The sequence below is a fragment of the Thamnophis elegans genome, chromosome 12, assembly GCF_009769535.1.
Source record: "Thamnophis elegans isolate rThaEle1 chromosome 12, rThaEle1.pri, whole genome shotgun sequence".
NCBI classification, from domain to species: Eukaryota; Metazoa; Chordata; class Lepidosauria; order Squamata; family Colubridae; genus Thamnophis; species Thamnophis elegans.
Genome location: NC_045552.1, coordinates 53,277,717 through 53,295,148, shown reverse-complemented (window position 1 = coordinate 53,295,148; position 17,432 = coordinate 53,277,717). Strand labels below are relative to the sequence as shown.

Here is a 17,432-nt window from a genome sequence, read left to right as displayed (position 1 = left end):
ACCTTTGGGGTAAACTCAATTAACGGCAGAACTTTTGTTGGTGGTCAGATGTTGCAGACACAAAGCTGGGTAGAAAGATTGGAAACGTGCAACTCTTTGCTTTGATACCCCTTGAGTTTTTCACAAGAGAGCAGCTTTCCCCCCTGCCCAGCTACTAAATATTAAAGCTTCCTTGCTGCTAAGCGTCTCACTTAACAACAGAAATGTTGGGCTCAGTTGTGCTTGTACGTTGAGGACTGTCTTGAATTGTGAAGTTTTATTGCAGGTTCTAGTTTCAGGACTCCCAACTGGCCGGGAGCCCAGTAGGTTCTCTGTTTCCAACTCCTGGAATAGTGGATCCTGTCTTTTTTAAACTCACACCCCCCCCCCTCCTCGGTGAAGAGATCTAATGAAATCTCTATTTTTTTTCTCTCCCCCGGCAGATCTCAGTACAGAAGAGAAGTTGAAACGCCTGGAGGAAGACAAAATCTGTAGGATCTGTATGGATAAGCTTCTTTCCGTGGTATTCATTCCTTGCGGACACCTGGCTTGCCAAGAATGCGCGGAGGCGGTGGAGAAATGCCCCTGGTGTTGCAAGGTTATTGCACACCGGCAGAAGGTCTTCATGCCCTAATGGGAAGGGCCGGTGGCGAGGGATTCCATGAAAACAAAACCAACAACTCCCCCCCCCCCCCAAAAAAATCCGAACGCCGGCCCACATCCACCGGTGTCACCTCCGAAATGGATTTAGCTCTTGAATTGGATGCACAGGGGAGGGGGGGGGGGTTGCGTGGTATGAATCGGGCAAGAGAAAGGATTTTCCATCCTTCTATTGAATTAGAGGCGCTTTTAATCGGGGCGCCCGAATTGGAGAGAGTCTCGCGATCGGGTGTTAAAATGTCGGGGCTGGAATCTTTTCGGGTGTTTTTGTCATGTTTTCAAAGGTGGAGAAATATCTTGCAACTGTTGGGGTTCTGGATGGGTTTTTTTTTTTTTTTAAAGGTTTCTTTTCCCCCCCCCCTCCCCCCTTGTAGAGTTTATCACCGAACCTGCAAAAGTGCACCCAGAACTGGACGGGTTCGAGCAGCTCTTGTCGACTTTACGATCTGCGGGCTTCCAACTCCCAGCATTCTCGGCTGCGGAATTCTGGGAGTTGAAGTCCCACAGGTCATGAAGTTGCCCTCTGCACTCACTGAATAGTTTTCACACCTCGCCAAAGGCCCTTTTCTCTCCCTTAAGGTTCTTTAGAGCCGCTGAACTTGCTCCCCATCTCCCCAGTCTGAAAGTTGCGTTCTTTTCATTGTGCTTGCCTGCCATGCCAACAACTCCGCCCATCCCTTTTCCAGTCCGAAGTGGTATAAGCCAGACACGCGAGGCCAACACAAAAAGCTGGATGACAAAAAGGGTGTGAAGAACGATTGTAGAACAAGAGAAGAGGTAGACCTTGTACGTTGCTGATTTCTCCATCCGTTCAAAGGGTAGATTTTTCTTTTTCTCCCAAGGGCAGCAACGCCGATAGCTCTGTTTTACGAACCCAATCCCCTTCCCTTGGGTTCTGTCTCTTGGAAAGGAGGTGCCAATCCCACGGCTTCTTCGTTGCCCAGTTGCAGGAAAGAGGGAGGGGGGGATACCCCTTTCTATCCCACTTCAAAAGCTCACCTAGGTTTCTCGCGCGAACTCCACAGGTGGAGCAACCGGAATCGCACAAACTAGGATGGAAACCTGACTTTTTAAGTTTCACCTTTCGGTTTTCACAAAGGCACTGCGTGTAACTGATGCTTCGGGATCCAAATGTCAGCGGCAAAAGTCCCCGTGACCCGACAAAAGCGCGCCGACAAAACCGCACCGACAAAGCCGCGACGTCAAAAGCGCGCCCCACAAAAGCGCAATTAGGATTAGGGTTATAACGTTTTCGCATCCCACTATGTTGTTCGTTGATGGCGGGATTTTGACATCGCGTTTTTGTCGGCGCAGTTTTGTCTAGCGCGCATTTGTCAGTGAACCAAAGTCCCGACTTTGGACAACGAGGCACAGTTGGTCGGGCATTTCCTTGTTCCTTTCCCTCTGTAGATTCGTCCGATGGATGAAGCAGAGTTTTTGAGTTTTTAATCATTTATGGGTAGAACCGAGCTGCTGTTCTGCCCTATAGCGGATTTCCCCCCCTGAAATAAAAGGATGCATCAGGTAGATGATTGATGTCGGGTCTATGTGGCTTTGAGAAAACACTCTGATAAGCGGAGGGAATGCCTGAGAAATGGATGCCACCCTTTAATTCAGGAGTTAAGGTGGTCTTTGTTTCCCCCCCCCCTTGCATTAGATACTAATGTTTGGTAGCAAAACATAAAAACCGAATGCCACATTAGTGGATTTTGATCCCTGTTGCCTCTTTATGGAGGAAAGAGTGAAGAGCGGGGAACACATTGAAATAAGAGAAGAAGAAATGGGATGTCTGGTTTTTTAAATTCTACTTCTTCGCCTTCCTGAAATTGCTTGTAGGGATTATTGTTAGGATGCAAAAAAAAAAAATCATCTCTCCAGCAGCCGAGGATAATATACCCCCTTTTCGAGATTAAAATATTCCTCCTCTTCCTCATTTGGGGCTTCCCGATCAGGGAAATAAATCCCACCTGCTTTCCTAGTAAATAAATCCATATTTTTGCTACTCCTATCTCGCTTAAAACGATCTAGCTCTCTTCGACCTTATTCGTTTCTTCCTTTTTAAAAAACAACCGCGGCATTTTTTAAAATTTATTGACATATTTATTTTGAAAACTTGTTTTTTTAAAAAAACCACTTTTCGTGGCACGAAGCGAGATGGCTTGAAGCAGGTGTCACAATGGAGCACGGGGTGGGGGGGGGGGAAGGCTTTTTATGTGGTCTCTTTTGTAAGAGTTGTGGGTGCAGGAAGCCGCTCTTGTCGTTTTTGGCTTTGTGCTTGTTAAAACACTACATTTCCCTTCACAGCCCAAAGGGGTGGATTTACAACTTCGGCTGACACTTTATGGCGATTGCAGGGGAAACCAGAAGCTGACAGTTTGAACTTCATTCGGAATGCTGCTAAAAAATCACACACACACAACTTCCTTTCCAACTAGCAAAACCAGATAGTTTTAAGGAAGGGTGGGTGGGTGGAGAATGCTTTAAGGACCTGGATGGTGCCAGTTTTTATTTTTTTTAAAGTCTTAATTTGATTTGGAAGGGGGGGGGGAGTTTCCCTGATCTGCCCCACTTATTTTACAGTTATTTATAAGCGGCATAATTTGAAGGGGATCTAACACAGCTCTACCTCCCATGGCCAGATCTCCCATTGCCAATTAAAACATGGCAAAGAGGTTTGTGTGTGTGTGGAGGGGAGGGGGAACGACTCAACTGTTATCACCCCCCCACACACACATACACATCTTTGTGGGTTTTGTTTTAAACCCTTTGTTCACTTAAAGCAGTGGTTCCCAAACTTGGCAACTTTAAGACTTGTGGACTTCAACTCCCAGAATTATCCAGCCAGCAGGAGAATTCTGGGAGTTGAAGTCCACAAGTCTTAAAGTTGCCAAGTTTGGGAACCACTGACTTAGAGAATAGCAAGGACTTGTTTTACATGGGAAGCTGGGGTGGGGGTGGGGGGTGCTGTTCTTCACGACAAGTCGACTTTTTTTTTCACCCCTTAAAAAAAAAAAGGTTCACAAATGCATCTGGGGAAGTTTTAGGAGCTATGCATACGTTGTGTGTAATGCAACACGGAAACATGGAATTTTGGAAACTGGGTTGTAAATGATGACTGTTGCAGAGCAAAAAGATAGAAATTGTTGACTTGAGAAATTATATTCCAACGTGTTAAGAAAGATTTATTTTTTTAGATGTACTACAAGGACTTAATATAATCATAGAATTGTTTTGCAGTTAAAACTCAAGTGACTATTTTTAATAAAGTGATTTATTATTTTATATTCTGAATGATGGCTTTTTTTTTAAACTTAAGACACCAGATCAGTTAATCTGTTTGAGCCCCGACTCTTATCACTCTTATTTTTCCATCTTTCTCAAGGATGTATGTTTCCGTTTTTCTCCAGCGTTTAATTCATGTATTATGTTAACCTATGGTTTATTGGAACTAATTCAGTTAGATAGTTAAATCATAATCAGAATAGAGCTGGAAGGGACCTTGGAGGTCTTCTAGTCCAACCCCCTGCTCAAGAAGGAGACTCCTTTACCATTTGAGACAGGTGGCTCTCTAATCTCTTCTTAAAAACCTCCAATGATGAAGCGGGTGGGTTTCAAATTCAAAGTGGGTTTCAAATTTTTTTAGAACCTCTTCTGTAGGTGTGGCCTGCTTTGTGGGAGTGGCTTGTGGCCATGTGACCAGGTGGGAGTGGCTTGCCAGCCATGTGACCAGGTAGGAGTGGCTTGCCAGCCATGTGACCGAGTGGAAGTGGCTTGGCTCTTAGCAACCAAAATGGCTCAGAAACTCTGGCATTTGAAGCACGCGAGTCTTAAAGCTGTCATGTTACAAGACCCTTGCACCCCTAACCCTTTAGAAATAATCCCCAGGGGTGTTCAAACTTGACAGCTTTAAGACTTGTGGTAATGCACAGATCCCGCTTTTCACCCCAACAGGTTGTTGGAAAAGCATGACAAAGCTCCATTAACACTCCTGTGTGTGTGTTTGTGTGTGTGTGTTTGTGTGTGTGTGTGAGAGAGAGAGAGAGTGAGTGAGTGACGTGGAATTGCTGATCACATCAGCAAATGAGCTGTCTACATTCTGGAATTCAGCTCACTTACGGGATGTTTGATGGTGTCATTTCATGACGGCTGCGAGTGGATTTTATCTGCCCGAAGGAAAGGCCTCCACTCATTATTTAAATGGCCAAAAAGAAAGAAAGAAAAAAAAAGGAAATGCAGCTGGAGATCAAATTATGCCGCATTATGCCGATTCGGGGGCTCGACGGGCAACGTTGCTTTTAACTAGCTCTGAATCACATCGGGTCAGAGCATAATTGCAGAGTTTGGGAGCCGTAGTACATCTAACGGGCAGATTCCTTTTTAAGAGCCCGGCCGTTCGGCGCAAATGCCTTTGCTGAATTCCATTGGAAGAGCTGACCTACCGTATTTTTCAGAATATAAGGAGCACTTTTTGCCCGGCTAAAAGAGGCTGAAGATTTGGATGCGTCGCATACTCCGAATGTAGCCCTTTCCACCTGCCGGCCCCCTCCCCCTTTTGGCCTCCGTGCATCCACTTCCCGCAGCGGAATAAAACCTTGCGATAAAGGAAAATCATCACCAGGGATGGGAAAACCCGGGATAATTTTTTGAAGTTTCAGTACAGGCGGTCCTCAACTTTCAACGGTTTGTTTAGTGTCCTGTGACCAGCAACGTCAACGGGAAAACTCACTCAACAACGGTTCTACTTGTTTAACAGCTGCAGTGGTTCACTTAACGGGGCAAGAAAAAGCGTACAATGGGGCAAAACTCACAACAAATTTCTCTCTTAGCAACATAAGTTTTGGGGCTCAATTGTCGTAAGTCGAGAACGATCTGTATCAGCGATTAAACGGAAGATGTATGACAACATTACGCACAAAGCGGCAGTATTTTGGACTATTGTTTCCATAATTCACTGACATTCAACGGGCAGAGGGTGATGGGTTTTATATCCCAAAGCAGGTGAGGGAATCCGGATTATTTCTGTGCTAATGTTACTAGCATGTTACACCCTCTTAAACTGCATCTACTTTTAAGTGGGTAATTGATCATTTTATCGTAATGACTTCAAGCACTCAAGATGGGACGCACAGGTTTACATCTCTCCCTGTCCATTTTATGGTTCCACCACAAAACCGCGTTCGACTAAAGGGCGCTCGACGAAACCGCGTAGCTGACGTCATCACAGCGCGACAACAGCGCGGAGAAAAAAGCACGCTGTAAACGCTAAACCTAAAATTAACCCCTAAACCTAAACCTAACCCCCCTAAACCTAATCCTAAACCTAACCCTAACCCTTAACCTAACCCTAAACCTAACCCTAAACCTAACCCTTAACCTAATGCTAATCCTAACCCTAAACCTAACCCTAACCCTAAACCTAACCCTAAACCTAACCCTAACCCTAACCCTTACCTTAACTTGAATCGGCTTGCTTTCAAAGCGCTATTTAAAGCACCCTTCTTTCTCCGCGCTCGCTGTTGTCGCCCTGTTGATGACATCAGCGACGCGGTTTAATCGGGCGCGCTTTAGTCGAGCGCGGTTTTGTCGTGCCACGCATTTTATCCTCACAACAATCCAGCAAGGTAGACTTGAGCAAGGCCACAAATGGCCAAAATGGGAGGAATCTGAATTTAACGTTCCTCTTGCCGTGATCCTCCTGGGAATATTTCCCTATCCGCCGCTAGCTTTTTTTTCTTGGCTTTCTTTGAATTTTTTTTTAATCGAGAAAAATAGAACAAAGCCCAGAAACTACAAAAATTGCATCTTTTTACAACATGCAGGACAAAAAAATAAACGAAAATGAAACTTTTGAGGCTGCTGCGGTCCAAAGAAGAAGAAGAGTTGCTTGAAAAAGATCAAGAGAGAAACAGCTGCAGGGGAAGATAACATAAACTAACGGATAACTAGTAGGCAAAGAGGTAAGTTGTCCTCGCACATATGTGCTAATCATTCCCGACTCTAGGGGGCGGTGCTCATCTCTGTTTCAAAGCCGAAGAGCCAGTTCTGCCCCAAGATGTCTCCGTGGTCATGTGGCCGGCATGACTCAATGCCGAAGGTGCACGGAACGCTGTTACCTTCCCACCAAAGGTGGTCCCTATTTTTTCTACTCGCATTTTTTACATGCTTTCGAACTGCTAGGTTGGCAGAAGCTGGGACAAGTCACGGAAGCTCACTCCGTTACACAGCGCTAGGGATTCGAACCGCCGAACTTTCTGATCAACAAGGTTGGTGTCTTAGGCACTGAGCCACCGTGTCCCTCCAGGGGAATAGGACAAGAAAATCCTGCTGCTGATGTTACCTAGTCTGGTAATGAAACGTCCAGAAACTAAATTGAAAGAAGCTTGGAGAGCAAGCCACTGCCAAAAACATATCTTCCCACCCCCTCCAAAAAACCCCTCCAACATAGGTAGTCCTGGAATTAAAATTCGTTTAGTGAGCCTTCAAAATGACAAGGAGACTGGGGAAAAAAATTAACTTCTGACCCGTTTTCACACACACTACTACAGCCTCTCCAAAGTCACACAATCAAAATTCAGGTGCTTGGAAAGTGGCACGTACTGTCTGCCAGTTGCCATGTCCCAGGATCACATATTCACCATATGCAAACTTAGAACAGTAACAGAGTTGGAAGGGTCCTTGGAGGTCATCTAGTGCAACCCCCCTCATGCAGGAGACCTGTACTAGGGATTCGAACCGCCGAACTGCCAACCTTTCTGATTGACAAGCTCAGTGTCTTAGCCAGAGTCAGGCTTCCAATAAGCAAAGGGAATGGGGTGGGGGAGGGCAGCCAGATTCACTTTAACCACTGCATGATTCGCTTAGTGACTGCAATGCTTCGCTTAACAACTACAGCAAAAGCAAGGCTGGCTGGGGGATTCTTGGGAATTGAACCCAAGGCTCCAAGGTTGGAGAGACTTTGATTGCAAGCAGCTTGATTCCAATTGCATCTTCTTCCAAAGCCAAAAAATAACCCCCCCTCTCTTCTTTTTCGCCCCCCCCTTTGAAGATTAAGGGGGAAGCCCCTCCTCTTTCCCCCCTCCCCCACCTGGGGCGCTACGTGCCGCTCAGCACTTCCTGCGCGCTCCAAGGCAGAACAAGCATGGGCGGGGCCTTCAGGGCCGATGACGTCACGGAGGAGGGGGAAGGCGTGGCGACCCGATTTGCCAAGGGAAAGAAAAAGAGAGATAGCGCATGCGCGACACCTTGTTTACCCCGTTTTCTCCGCCAGCCCGGACTGAGCACAAGGGGCCGCTTGGCTGAGCAAGCGAACGCGCGCGCACTATCTCTCTCCCTCCCTCCCCCCCTCCTGCATTCCTGAGTCCTCCCAGCAGGTGCCGCTCTAGGCCCGTCCGAACGTGGCGAGCTCGGTGGCCGCCAGGTGGCGCCTGCGCCCTCCATTCCTCGCCAGCCGCCGAGCTGCGAACACCCCAAACAATCCCCAGCGCCGCCGCCGCCGCCGAATCGAGTCCTCCGCCCGCCTCGCTGCCCCCGCCGCCGCGCTTAAACCGGGGAGAGACCAGACGACCCGCCACCACCACCCCGCTCCTCCGTCCTTTCCCTCAGTAGGCCTCGCTTCGGCCCTCCTCTTCCTCCTCCTCCTACGGCGGCCTGTTGGATTATTTCCCGCCGAGCGGGCCTCACTCACAGGGCCTGGGAAGTGTCTGAGGTAAAAAAACGACGACGACGACGGGAAACTGAGCGAGCGAGGGAGATCCCGCCGGCCTCGTCTTGTGTGGGGAAGAAAAGCAAAGCCGGAAGGTCGACGACGACGACTGAGGCGCGGAAGGGCGGGGGGGAAAAGGCGCGCTGAGGAGCCCCAGGCAGGCCCCGGTCGGGCAGGCCTCATTCCTTCCCTTCACCGAAGCGGGGGTAAGTCGGGACCGTGGCGTCGAAGCTTCTGGAAGTCTTCCTTTGCTTTCCCCCCGCGGGGACGGGCTACTTTCGGCGCGGCTGCCTTGGGGCCTCCTGAGGGAAGGGAGGGAGGGAGGCCGAGCTGAGACAGGCAAGCAAGATGGAGGACGCGGCGGGGCCGAGCAGGCCGGGAGGAAGGCGCTTCCTTTCCTTCCCTACCCCCCACCCCCGTCTCCCCTCCAGGCCGCGGCGGGGTGAGGTGAAGACCGAGCTGGGAAGGGGTGGTGGGGGATTCCCCAAGGCCGGAGCCCCGAAGGACGATCTCCTTCCTTCCCTCCTCCTCCTCCTCCCTCCGGCCCCGCCTGCCGGGAAAGGCCGAGGCCCCGCCGCCGCTGGCAGAGAAAATGGAGACGCTTCCCTTCTGTTCCCCCCCCCTCCCAACCCCCACACACTTCGAGGGGAGAAGGAAAAACGGGGCCAAGGGGGGCAGAATCGCTCTCCTGCCCGAAGCAGGCCAGAGAGACGCGTCCAGCGAGAGGCGCGGACCCCGTTGCTCTGGCCGTGGGAACGGGGGGGGGGGGAAAGGAGGGGGAGACGCGTGCCGGGCATCCCCACGCGCGGGGACGCGGAGGCGGGCCGGGGGTTGAGGGTGAGGAGGGTCCGGGCCAAAGTGGGAAGAAGCGGCGGGGAAGGAGGTGGGGGGGGGGTTTCGTTCCCTCGGTCGACAAACTCTTGTTTTGCTTCTTCCTTCCCGTCTTTACCTTCCTCTCTAATTCATCTATTTTTGTTCCTTGCCTATTTTTCCTTCCTTCATCTCTCAGGTTGTTTTTTCCTCCCTCCCTCCTTCTCTAACATCTATTTTCCTTTTCTTCCTTCTTTCCCACCTTTTTATTCTTCCTCGTCTATTTTTCCTTCCTTCAACTCTCAGGTTGTTTTTCCCTCCCTCCCTCCTTCTCTTAACATCTATTTTCCTTTTCTTCCTTCTTTCCCACCTTTTTATTCTTCCTCGTCTATTTTTCCTTCCTTCAACTCTCAGGTTGTTTTTCCCTCCCTCCCTCCTTCTCTTAACATCTATTTTCCTTTTCTTCCTTCTTTCCCACCTTTTTATTCTTCCTCGTCTATTTTTCCTTCCTTCAACTCTCAGGTTGTTTTTCCCTCCCTCCCTCCTTCTCTTAACATCTATTTTCCTTTTCTTCCTTCTTTCCCACCTTTTTATTCTTCCTCGTCTATTTTTCCTTCTTCCTCTTAGTCTTTTCCCTTCCTGTCTCCCTAACTCGTCTATTTTCCCTTCCTTCACTCGTCTGTTTTCCCATCTTTTCCTTAAATTGTCTTTTTCCATCCTCCATTGCTAACTCATCTATTTTTCCTTCCTTCCTCTCTCCTTAACTCATCTATTTTCCTTCCTTCCTCTGAATTGTCTTTTTCCTTCCTTCCTTCCTTCCTTCATCTATTTTTCCTCCCTTCCTCTCCAAATTGTCTTCTCCTTCTCTAACTCATTCGTTCATCTACTCTTCCTCCCTTCCTCTCTAAATTGTCTTTTTCCTCCCTCTCTAACTCATCTATTACTTCCTTCTTTCCTTGGAAGCGAACGAGGGGCTCTTGGGGTCCTTGACAGCCTCCAAAGGGGAAAAAGAGTTGTTATGTGTGTGTTGGGGGGGGGGGGGTGCCTGCTGCTCTCTTCCCCAAGAGGCCTGGCAATGCGGGGAGTCGCGCCTGTCCTTTTCCGGGGAAGAAGCGCTTGCGAGCCCCTGTTTCGCCCCCCCCAGATGAGGCATTCCAGCCGGACCAAAGTCTCCTTCCTTCCTTCCTTCCTTCCTTCTGCTGACTTTCGGAAGAGGGACGGATGAGGAGGGGAGACTTCCCTCCCCCGCCCAGCTTTAACCCCCCCCCCAACTCTTATTAAACTCTCACTGCCCCCAATCCTTGGGGACACCCAACACCCTCCTCTGTCCCTTTCCCTCCTCCCGTTGTCGGAGCAGTTGCGCGACTTCTGCCGGGTTTCAAGCGGCGCTTTGGACACGTCGCTTCTCCTCCTCCTTCCCCCCTGCTCTCTTTATGGCCAGCTTCCCTAGTCGGGCCGGGGAGGAAGGGGGAGGGGGAAGCGGCCCTTTCCCCGAGCGCTTTTTGATGTCTTTTTGATGACGGGTGTCCCGCTGGGTCGCTGGCGGGGGGGGGGAGGGGAAGGGAGCGGAAGCGGCAGGCTGTTTCCAGCCTTTGGACTCCCCCCCCCCTTTTGGCGCCAGTTTTGGTTGAGATCTACTTGCTGGTCGCCCCCCTCCCCTCCTGCGCGCAGTCCAAAGCCAGCTCTCGCCCAGGTAGGAGTTGAACTGGTGGAGGTTTTGTTTTTTTTAATTCCCCCCAGGCAACTTTCCTCTCCATTTCTTAAAGCCCCCTCCCCCTCTCTTTAAGGAATCGAGAAGAAAGTTGCCTGCGCTATTTTCTTTTGACATTTTTTGACATTTGGTGGGAAGTAAAAATAAGCAAGGTGGCAAGAAAAAAAAAGGGGGGGGGGAGAGAAATCGGGTTTAGCAAGGCTGTCTAGTCGGTTTCTTTTGGGGTGGGCAGCGGGGTTGAGAAGGAACCTTTGACTTCAGTTCCTAAAAGGTCGCCAGGACAGGCTTAGACGACCACCCCCCAAAAAACACTCCCCAAACTCCCCAGTTGAACTCCCTTTCAGGACTAGCGGGGATCAAAGGCCTTTGGCTGGGTCAGCCGGCCTAAAGAGTCCCTGCGGCTGTCCGAGGCTCGCCATGCCGCGGCCGCCGTCCTTATTTGGCGGTTCCTGTCCCTGAGTCGGAGCTGGGGGAGGCGAGGGCGTAAAGAAGGAGGCGCCTCGGGCTGCCACACCCCGTGTTTGTTTCCTTCTTCTCCCCGAGAGGCCTGGCTGGCTCGCTCGGGGCCCCGCTCCCCTTTGCAGGTTCTGGCTGGGTTTTGCGCAGATGGCCGTTGGAGCCTCGCATTTCCTTGTTAGAAAGAGCCTCCCCCCCCCCAATCCCACCCCCAAATCTCTCTCTCTCTCTCTCTCTTTGCCAGCCCCCGGGGAGGGTGGGGAATCAGGTTACCGAAGTGCGTCACACGCTCTTTCTGGATGCTGGGGCCTTTGCTCGGCAGCCGCCTGGATTTCTCCTCCTCCCCCCCCCCTCCTTTATCTCGCTAACAGCAGGCATGCATAGCCTGGTTTATGGGGAAGGGGAGAGCGGGGTTGCAAAGTACTTGAGGGGGTTTAGGACCCGCACCCGCTCGCCCTGCTTTGAAGGTGCGCTTGGAAAGTCTCCTTGCAAAAACCTTTTGGGGAGTGGGGGAGGATTGGCAAAGGAGCAAATGTTAAGGTGTAATTCTTGGGGGGGGGGACACTTGGTTTAAGAAGCTGCGTGATGTAGGGTACCCCAACAAGTTCATCCTGAGGCTTTTCGAGCAGAACTTTTATTGAAGAAGCGGGGTTTCAAGTATGCCCTGCTTTTCAATTTAGGCTGTTCCTGGCTTTTATTGTTATTTTTTTGCCATCCTCCAGATGTCTTGGTGACTTTTTCTCTAAAATGACAAATATCTTGTAAAGGAAAAGCACTCTATCCCCTCAAGAACAAGGCTGTGTTTTCCATTATGTAACTAGAATGCTTGAAAGCTTACAAAACATTTGTTAATGTTGGAATATATACAGACTTCTGGGGAACTGTTTCAGTTCTGTGAGTAAGAAAAAATGGCTGATAAGTGAAGCATTGAAGATTCTACCATTTATTACAGTTGTGGATTTGAGCCACCATACCAGAGTGGCATTTAAGGTGGCAGTAGGTTGATATTTTTTTTCTGGCAGAAGTAGCATGCCTAGCTTTTCCTAGCCTTTAAATAACCGATTAGGATTAAAATATTCAATTATGTACTTTTCTCTCTCCCACACATTTTCATGGATACTGGAAGAAAACATTCTTGTGAAAATTTGTGTGAATAACCTTAGTGGTATAAATTAAATTTTACTTAGACCATTGATGCATAAGTATACAATAACAAATCCCAAGTACAGTATTTTACTTTGCCCTGAAAACATAGAACTGTTGCACCACTTGTTGCTTTCCATTTTTTTTAACAAGATATGGAAACCAGTTATGATTTGGAAGTTATGTTTGTTGGTTTCTTTTCTCCGGTGAAGAAATGCAGCCAGTTAATTAACTTGGGAAAAATATGGGAGGTTACATTTCAGTTACCCTGGTGAATCTGTTACTTTGCATATCCCAGTATATGTGGTAGTTTTGATGGGAAATAATGACAAATCATAACTTAGTTTAATTTTTTCCAATGTAAATTCATGGCAGACTCACATGCTAATGTAGGTGTGACTGGAATTTTGTTTTTCAAGTGTGAGACTTATTGTGCTGGTTAATAGAACTGGTTTTATATTCTTATTCTCTTTTACTCCTTTTTTTAAAAAAAATAGTGTCTTCTCTTCCAAACATCTGTGGGAAGGCTATCCCAGTCTTTATTGCAAAATCCCAGGTGATAAGGTTACGAACACAGATCTACATAGTCTGATATCAAAATGACAACATGATCTATTGAATCATTTACGTTTTAGCAGAATGATTCAGATTTATTGAAATAGATAGGTAATGAAAAATATAGATGTGAAATTGCTTAGGTAGGATTATTTTGAGAATGTATTCATTCATAAGAAAATATATCTGCAGTCAGTTATTTTCCTTTGACACTTTTCACATACAGATATATTGTTGGGATATGCTTATTCTGAGAAAAATATTTTTCTCTTAAGAGAATTCTGTGTTGTGGGTCTGTTTCTGGAAGTGATATTCTCACACTCATATATTTCAATTTATTTGAACTTGCAGTCATTTACAGATCATATATAATCCCTCAAAACGTTACTGACTATGTACAAGTTGTTAAGTTCAGCATACAATAGGCTTAATTTCATGTTTCAAAGACAGCTCTAACAATAACAGTGTGAAAACAATTGATTTTCTCTTGTCTTCCTTTTAAATAGAAATTGCAAATACAACTTTTATACATGGGGGAGAGGAGGTTGTAGCAAAATATTGTACACTTAGTTCTTGCACCTTCAATTCCATACCTGACATGTTCTTTGTGTGCTAAGAAACAAAGAAAAAAAATAAAGCTGGTGGAATTTTTTTATATTTCCCCAGATCATTTCCCTATCTTACAATCTTGCTATTATTGAAACTCATGTATTCTAGGTCATTCAAATTACCTAATTTTGAGAATTATCATTTAAATAATTTGCCTTTGGAAAGTAAGATTTGACCCCATTAACAGATACAGGCAAGTGAATAGGTTCCTGATTCACTGGGGTTTTTTTTAAACTAAAGTGCCAATTTAGTAGTCTCCAGAATAAGGACTGTTTGCAGATGATAAGCATTTTGTGTGTGTGTGATATAATGGCCTAGAATAGATAATGTATATTTGACAGTTGCTCTTTACTAAGCACATTCACTTCACATTTTCTGAAACTATTGTTGAATAGTTGAAACTATTGTTGAAATTGAAACTATTGTTCAATTTTCTTTAGAAAGCATATTTCATTCCACAAATTCATAATGTTCTGTGTCGAAAAGCATTCCTATTATTCCTTGTACAGATAAGCACTTAATATATTGTAAGTTCTATCATTGTTCCAAGTCAGATCCTCCTGGTAATAAATTTATTATGCCATAGCGTTTCACCATATTAGGATTGGGTCACTTGCTAAAGTGGTGTAGCTACTCAGCCATTTAACTACAGACTTGAGCAGAAATGAGCCCTCTGTTACACTACTAATCAGCTCCATCAATTGAAGTATTCACACATTTATAACAGTTTGATAAACACATTTGTATGTTTTATAATCTGTTAAAAATGTATTAGCTTGCTTACAGGAATGGGTTACTGAAGCTTAGAATTATTATTTGAGTCAAGGATTGGGTTTTTTTTTTATCCATACCCAAATAGTTTATTTTGCTTTGATTTATTATGTTCACTTAGACCTGCTTGAACAATTTTATTATGACCTTACCCTTCTTGGCAGCACTTCGGCCCTCTAAAGAGTTCTTTGGTAGATTTATAGACAGTATTTGCCCTTGCTAGAAATCCCTAGTTTAATTTCTTTTTCAGTGAATACGTTGGTGAGCATTGTTAGTTGGAGAATGAATGGATAAACCGTACACTTATCTTAAAAGTTCGTGAGCCAAACACTGGTTACTTTCCTGGTTATATGACTGATCACCTAATCACATCTTAACTTTTTATTGTTTGGAAATTTGGATATGAGAACACTCCGATGATTCCCTCTGTTACAGCCCAATTCATATAGACCACCTGTTAGCTTTTATGGGAGTGAGTTTGGTTTACTTTGCTGCTGCGTCCACAATTTTGAAAGTTTCCCTGTTTGTTGTGTTTATATTGCTGTATGCCAATCTGCAGGGGCTAAGGGTTTCCCTAGTTGATTGTCAAGTCAAATAAACCATTTTTTTAAAATTCTGCAGTCATTCTAGTCCTAACCCAACTCCAGCTCTTGATGTAGGCGCTGTTGCTGCTTCTTTATGCTTAAGCGGGGGTGTCAAACTTGATTTCATTGAGAGCCACATCAGGGTTGTGTTTGACCTTGGGGAGCTGGGGGTGGGCGTGGCCAGCTAGACGTCACTCATGTCGGGGCGCAGGTGACCTGAGGGCTCTGTCAATGAAAACGGGCTCCTTTGCTCAGTTCTCAGCTGTGACTGCCACCTTCAACCCTATGCCAGTGAAAACTGAGCTCAGGAGGGCCGCACACGACCCTCCCTAGCTCTGTTTTTGCTGTCAGAGGCACCGTGGGACAGTCCTTTGCTGTTTCCAGGGTGGCCCTGCAGGCCAATCTAAGCAACCTGCAGGCCAAATCCGACCCCTGGACCTTGAGTTTTACACCCCTGGCTTTAGGGGTCTTGTAAGTGACTTGCTTTTTTAAAAAATAATAAAATTCCTAACATTTCAGGATTGGGTAAACCATTATGTGCATGACTAATGAAACAAAGTATAACAGATTTGCCTTTTCAGAACAGGGTAGTTTTATATCAGGTGGTATCTTTTTGTATGCAATGGAAGTCTTCTTCCATCTTTTGTAAAGTAAAATAGTATTAGCCAGCAGCCCATCTTCAAATACTTAGCAGCCCCTGGGTATTGGGAACAATACAGTATTGTATATAAACATATTTCCATGGTCTTATGGTGGCCAGAGCTTGCAGCCTTCCTATTGAAGGCTCTATCTAGCATGGAACCTTAAACTGTATAAACTCCTAATTTTCAGATCCATTGGAAGATGGTTAGATGAGACAGCTAGATTATTGATTCGGCTCATCCATATTTGCAGTCTCCCTTCCCCAAACTTAACCCTGATAATGTCTTTGGGCTTAGCAGGATTTTACTCCATCATTAACCTAATGTTTTGCTCTCAGAAAAGCTGAATTGATAGTTACATATTGTTTAATAGAGATGAGAATGAGAATTGGCCTTAGAAGATGAAGCAATAGAATATCTTGAATATATAGGTGATTAAACACCACCTCCGCATTGTGATTCTTAAAACCATCTGCATTTAACAATCTTGGATTATTTTTAATCTATTTCTTTTTGTTTAAATATTGTATACATGCCAAAGAAATTATATGTATATTTAAATCCTGTTGTGTGTCTTTAGATTCCATACAGGTGGGCACTTAGGTCACTATAATTATGTATTTTTAAGTATGGAATTTAATTTGGGGGTGGTATCTAGTATAGTATATACAGAAATTTAAAAAAAACTGGCCTTATTCTCCTTGGTTGTTTATTTCTGAAGTACTTTATCTAATCACCATGTAATTCTATGTACAGTATGTTAAAAATCATATTACCTTCAGGAAGCTTTTGTTTAAAACTCCAGCCCGAGGAGATAATTAGATAACTTAGAATTCAGCATAACAACATTAGCTTAGATCCAGAAAGTATAAAAATTAAATGTACGGAGCTGCAGCATTTTATATAACCTGCAAATTATTGTACCAACATACATCTGGAATATTTGATGATATTTTGCTTTCTGCAAAACCTGTCAGTTCCCATTGGGTTTAGCAAGCAGGTTGTTCCAAGGCAAAACATGTGTTGGTTGGCGAGTGATGTATGATTCGTACAGGCTTGTGCCTTTCAGAGGGTTAAGAAAATCCTACAGGAAATGGAAATCAGTCCTTTCATTCCCAGAGCCCATGCAGGTTTTTTATTGACTCCCTTCCTCTAGCAAATGCAAAAGGGCTAATCCTAGTTGTAAGTATCCATTTATGTGTCCCTTGTATGTTCATTTCATATCCTATCCTTTAGCCTGAAAGGTGCCCTGAGCAACTTAACAATAAAATGCAGAGGGTCCCCCGCTGTAATACATTAAATCTAAAAAGTTCTGGAAAAGAAAAATAGTTTGAATTTTAGAAGAGATTCCTGCCTCAGAGCAGATCTGTTGCTTTTGAGGGTGGCATATTGATGTATAAGCTTTTGGGCTGTTTAAGAAAAAATGCAAAAAAGTGGTATTCTTTGGTTTCTATAAACACAAACCCTTTTGATTTTTGCTGCTTTTTTATTCTATAAAAGTGCATTGTGAAAATTATAAACAGAATTGTTGGAGTTTGGAATAAGCTTTATATTTCTATATCTGGAAAATTGCTACTCCAACATTTAGACGTAGAAAATATATTATGATTTTACAGATTTTGTATGTTCTGTATATGTAATTCTGCCCAAGATTTCAATTAATATTTCTGATTTGAGGAACTCTCTCTATATAAAATAAAAAGTCCTCTGTTTGGAAAACTCCAAGGCAAAATAACTAGTTATTAATAATATATACTGAGAGTAATAATATAGCTTTACTAATTGTAGATATGAAAGTTAATGTTCCCACA

General features: G+C 45.4%; 2 protein-coding genes across 5 annotated transcripts in view; both read left to right on the top strand.

Moving 5' to 3' along the window:
* XIAP (X-linked inhibitor of apoptosis) overlaps positions 1 to 3,921 on the top strand; it is a 28,788-nt gene extending 24,867 nt beyond the window's left edge. For all 3 annotated transcript variants that reach the window (XM_032227563.1, XM_032227564.1, XM_032227562.1), the window contains one exon: positions 423 to 3,921. In XM_032227563.1, the coding sequence (XP_032083454.1) occupies positions 423 to 613 (191 nt within the window). In that variant the 3' untranslated portion in view covers positions 614 to 3,921. The remainder of the gene's footprint in view (positions 1 to 422) is intronic.
* Positions 3,922 to 8,024: 4,103 nt separating this feature from the next.
* STAG2 (stromal antigen 2) overlaps positions 8,025 to 17,432 on the top strand; it is a 47,672-nt gene continuing 38,264 nt past the window's right edge. The window contains exon 1 of one of the 2 annotated variants that reach the window (XM_032227185.1): positions 8,025 to 8,547. The gene's annotated coding sequence lies outside the window, so the exon portion shown is untranslated. Of the gene's footprint in view, positions 8,548 to 10,768; positions 10,845 to 17,432 lie in introns of those variants that run through there. The other variant, XM_032227186.1, reaches the window with a different exon arrangement.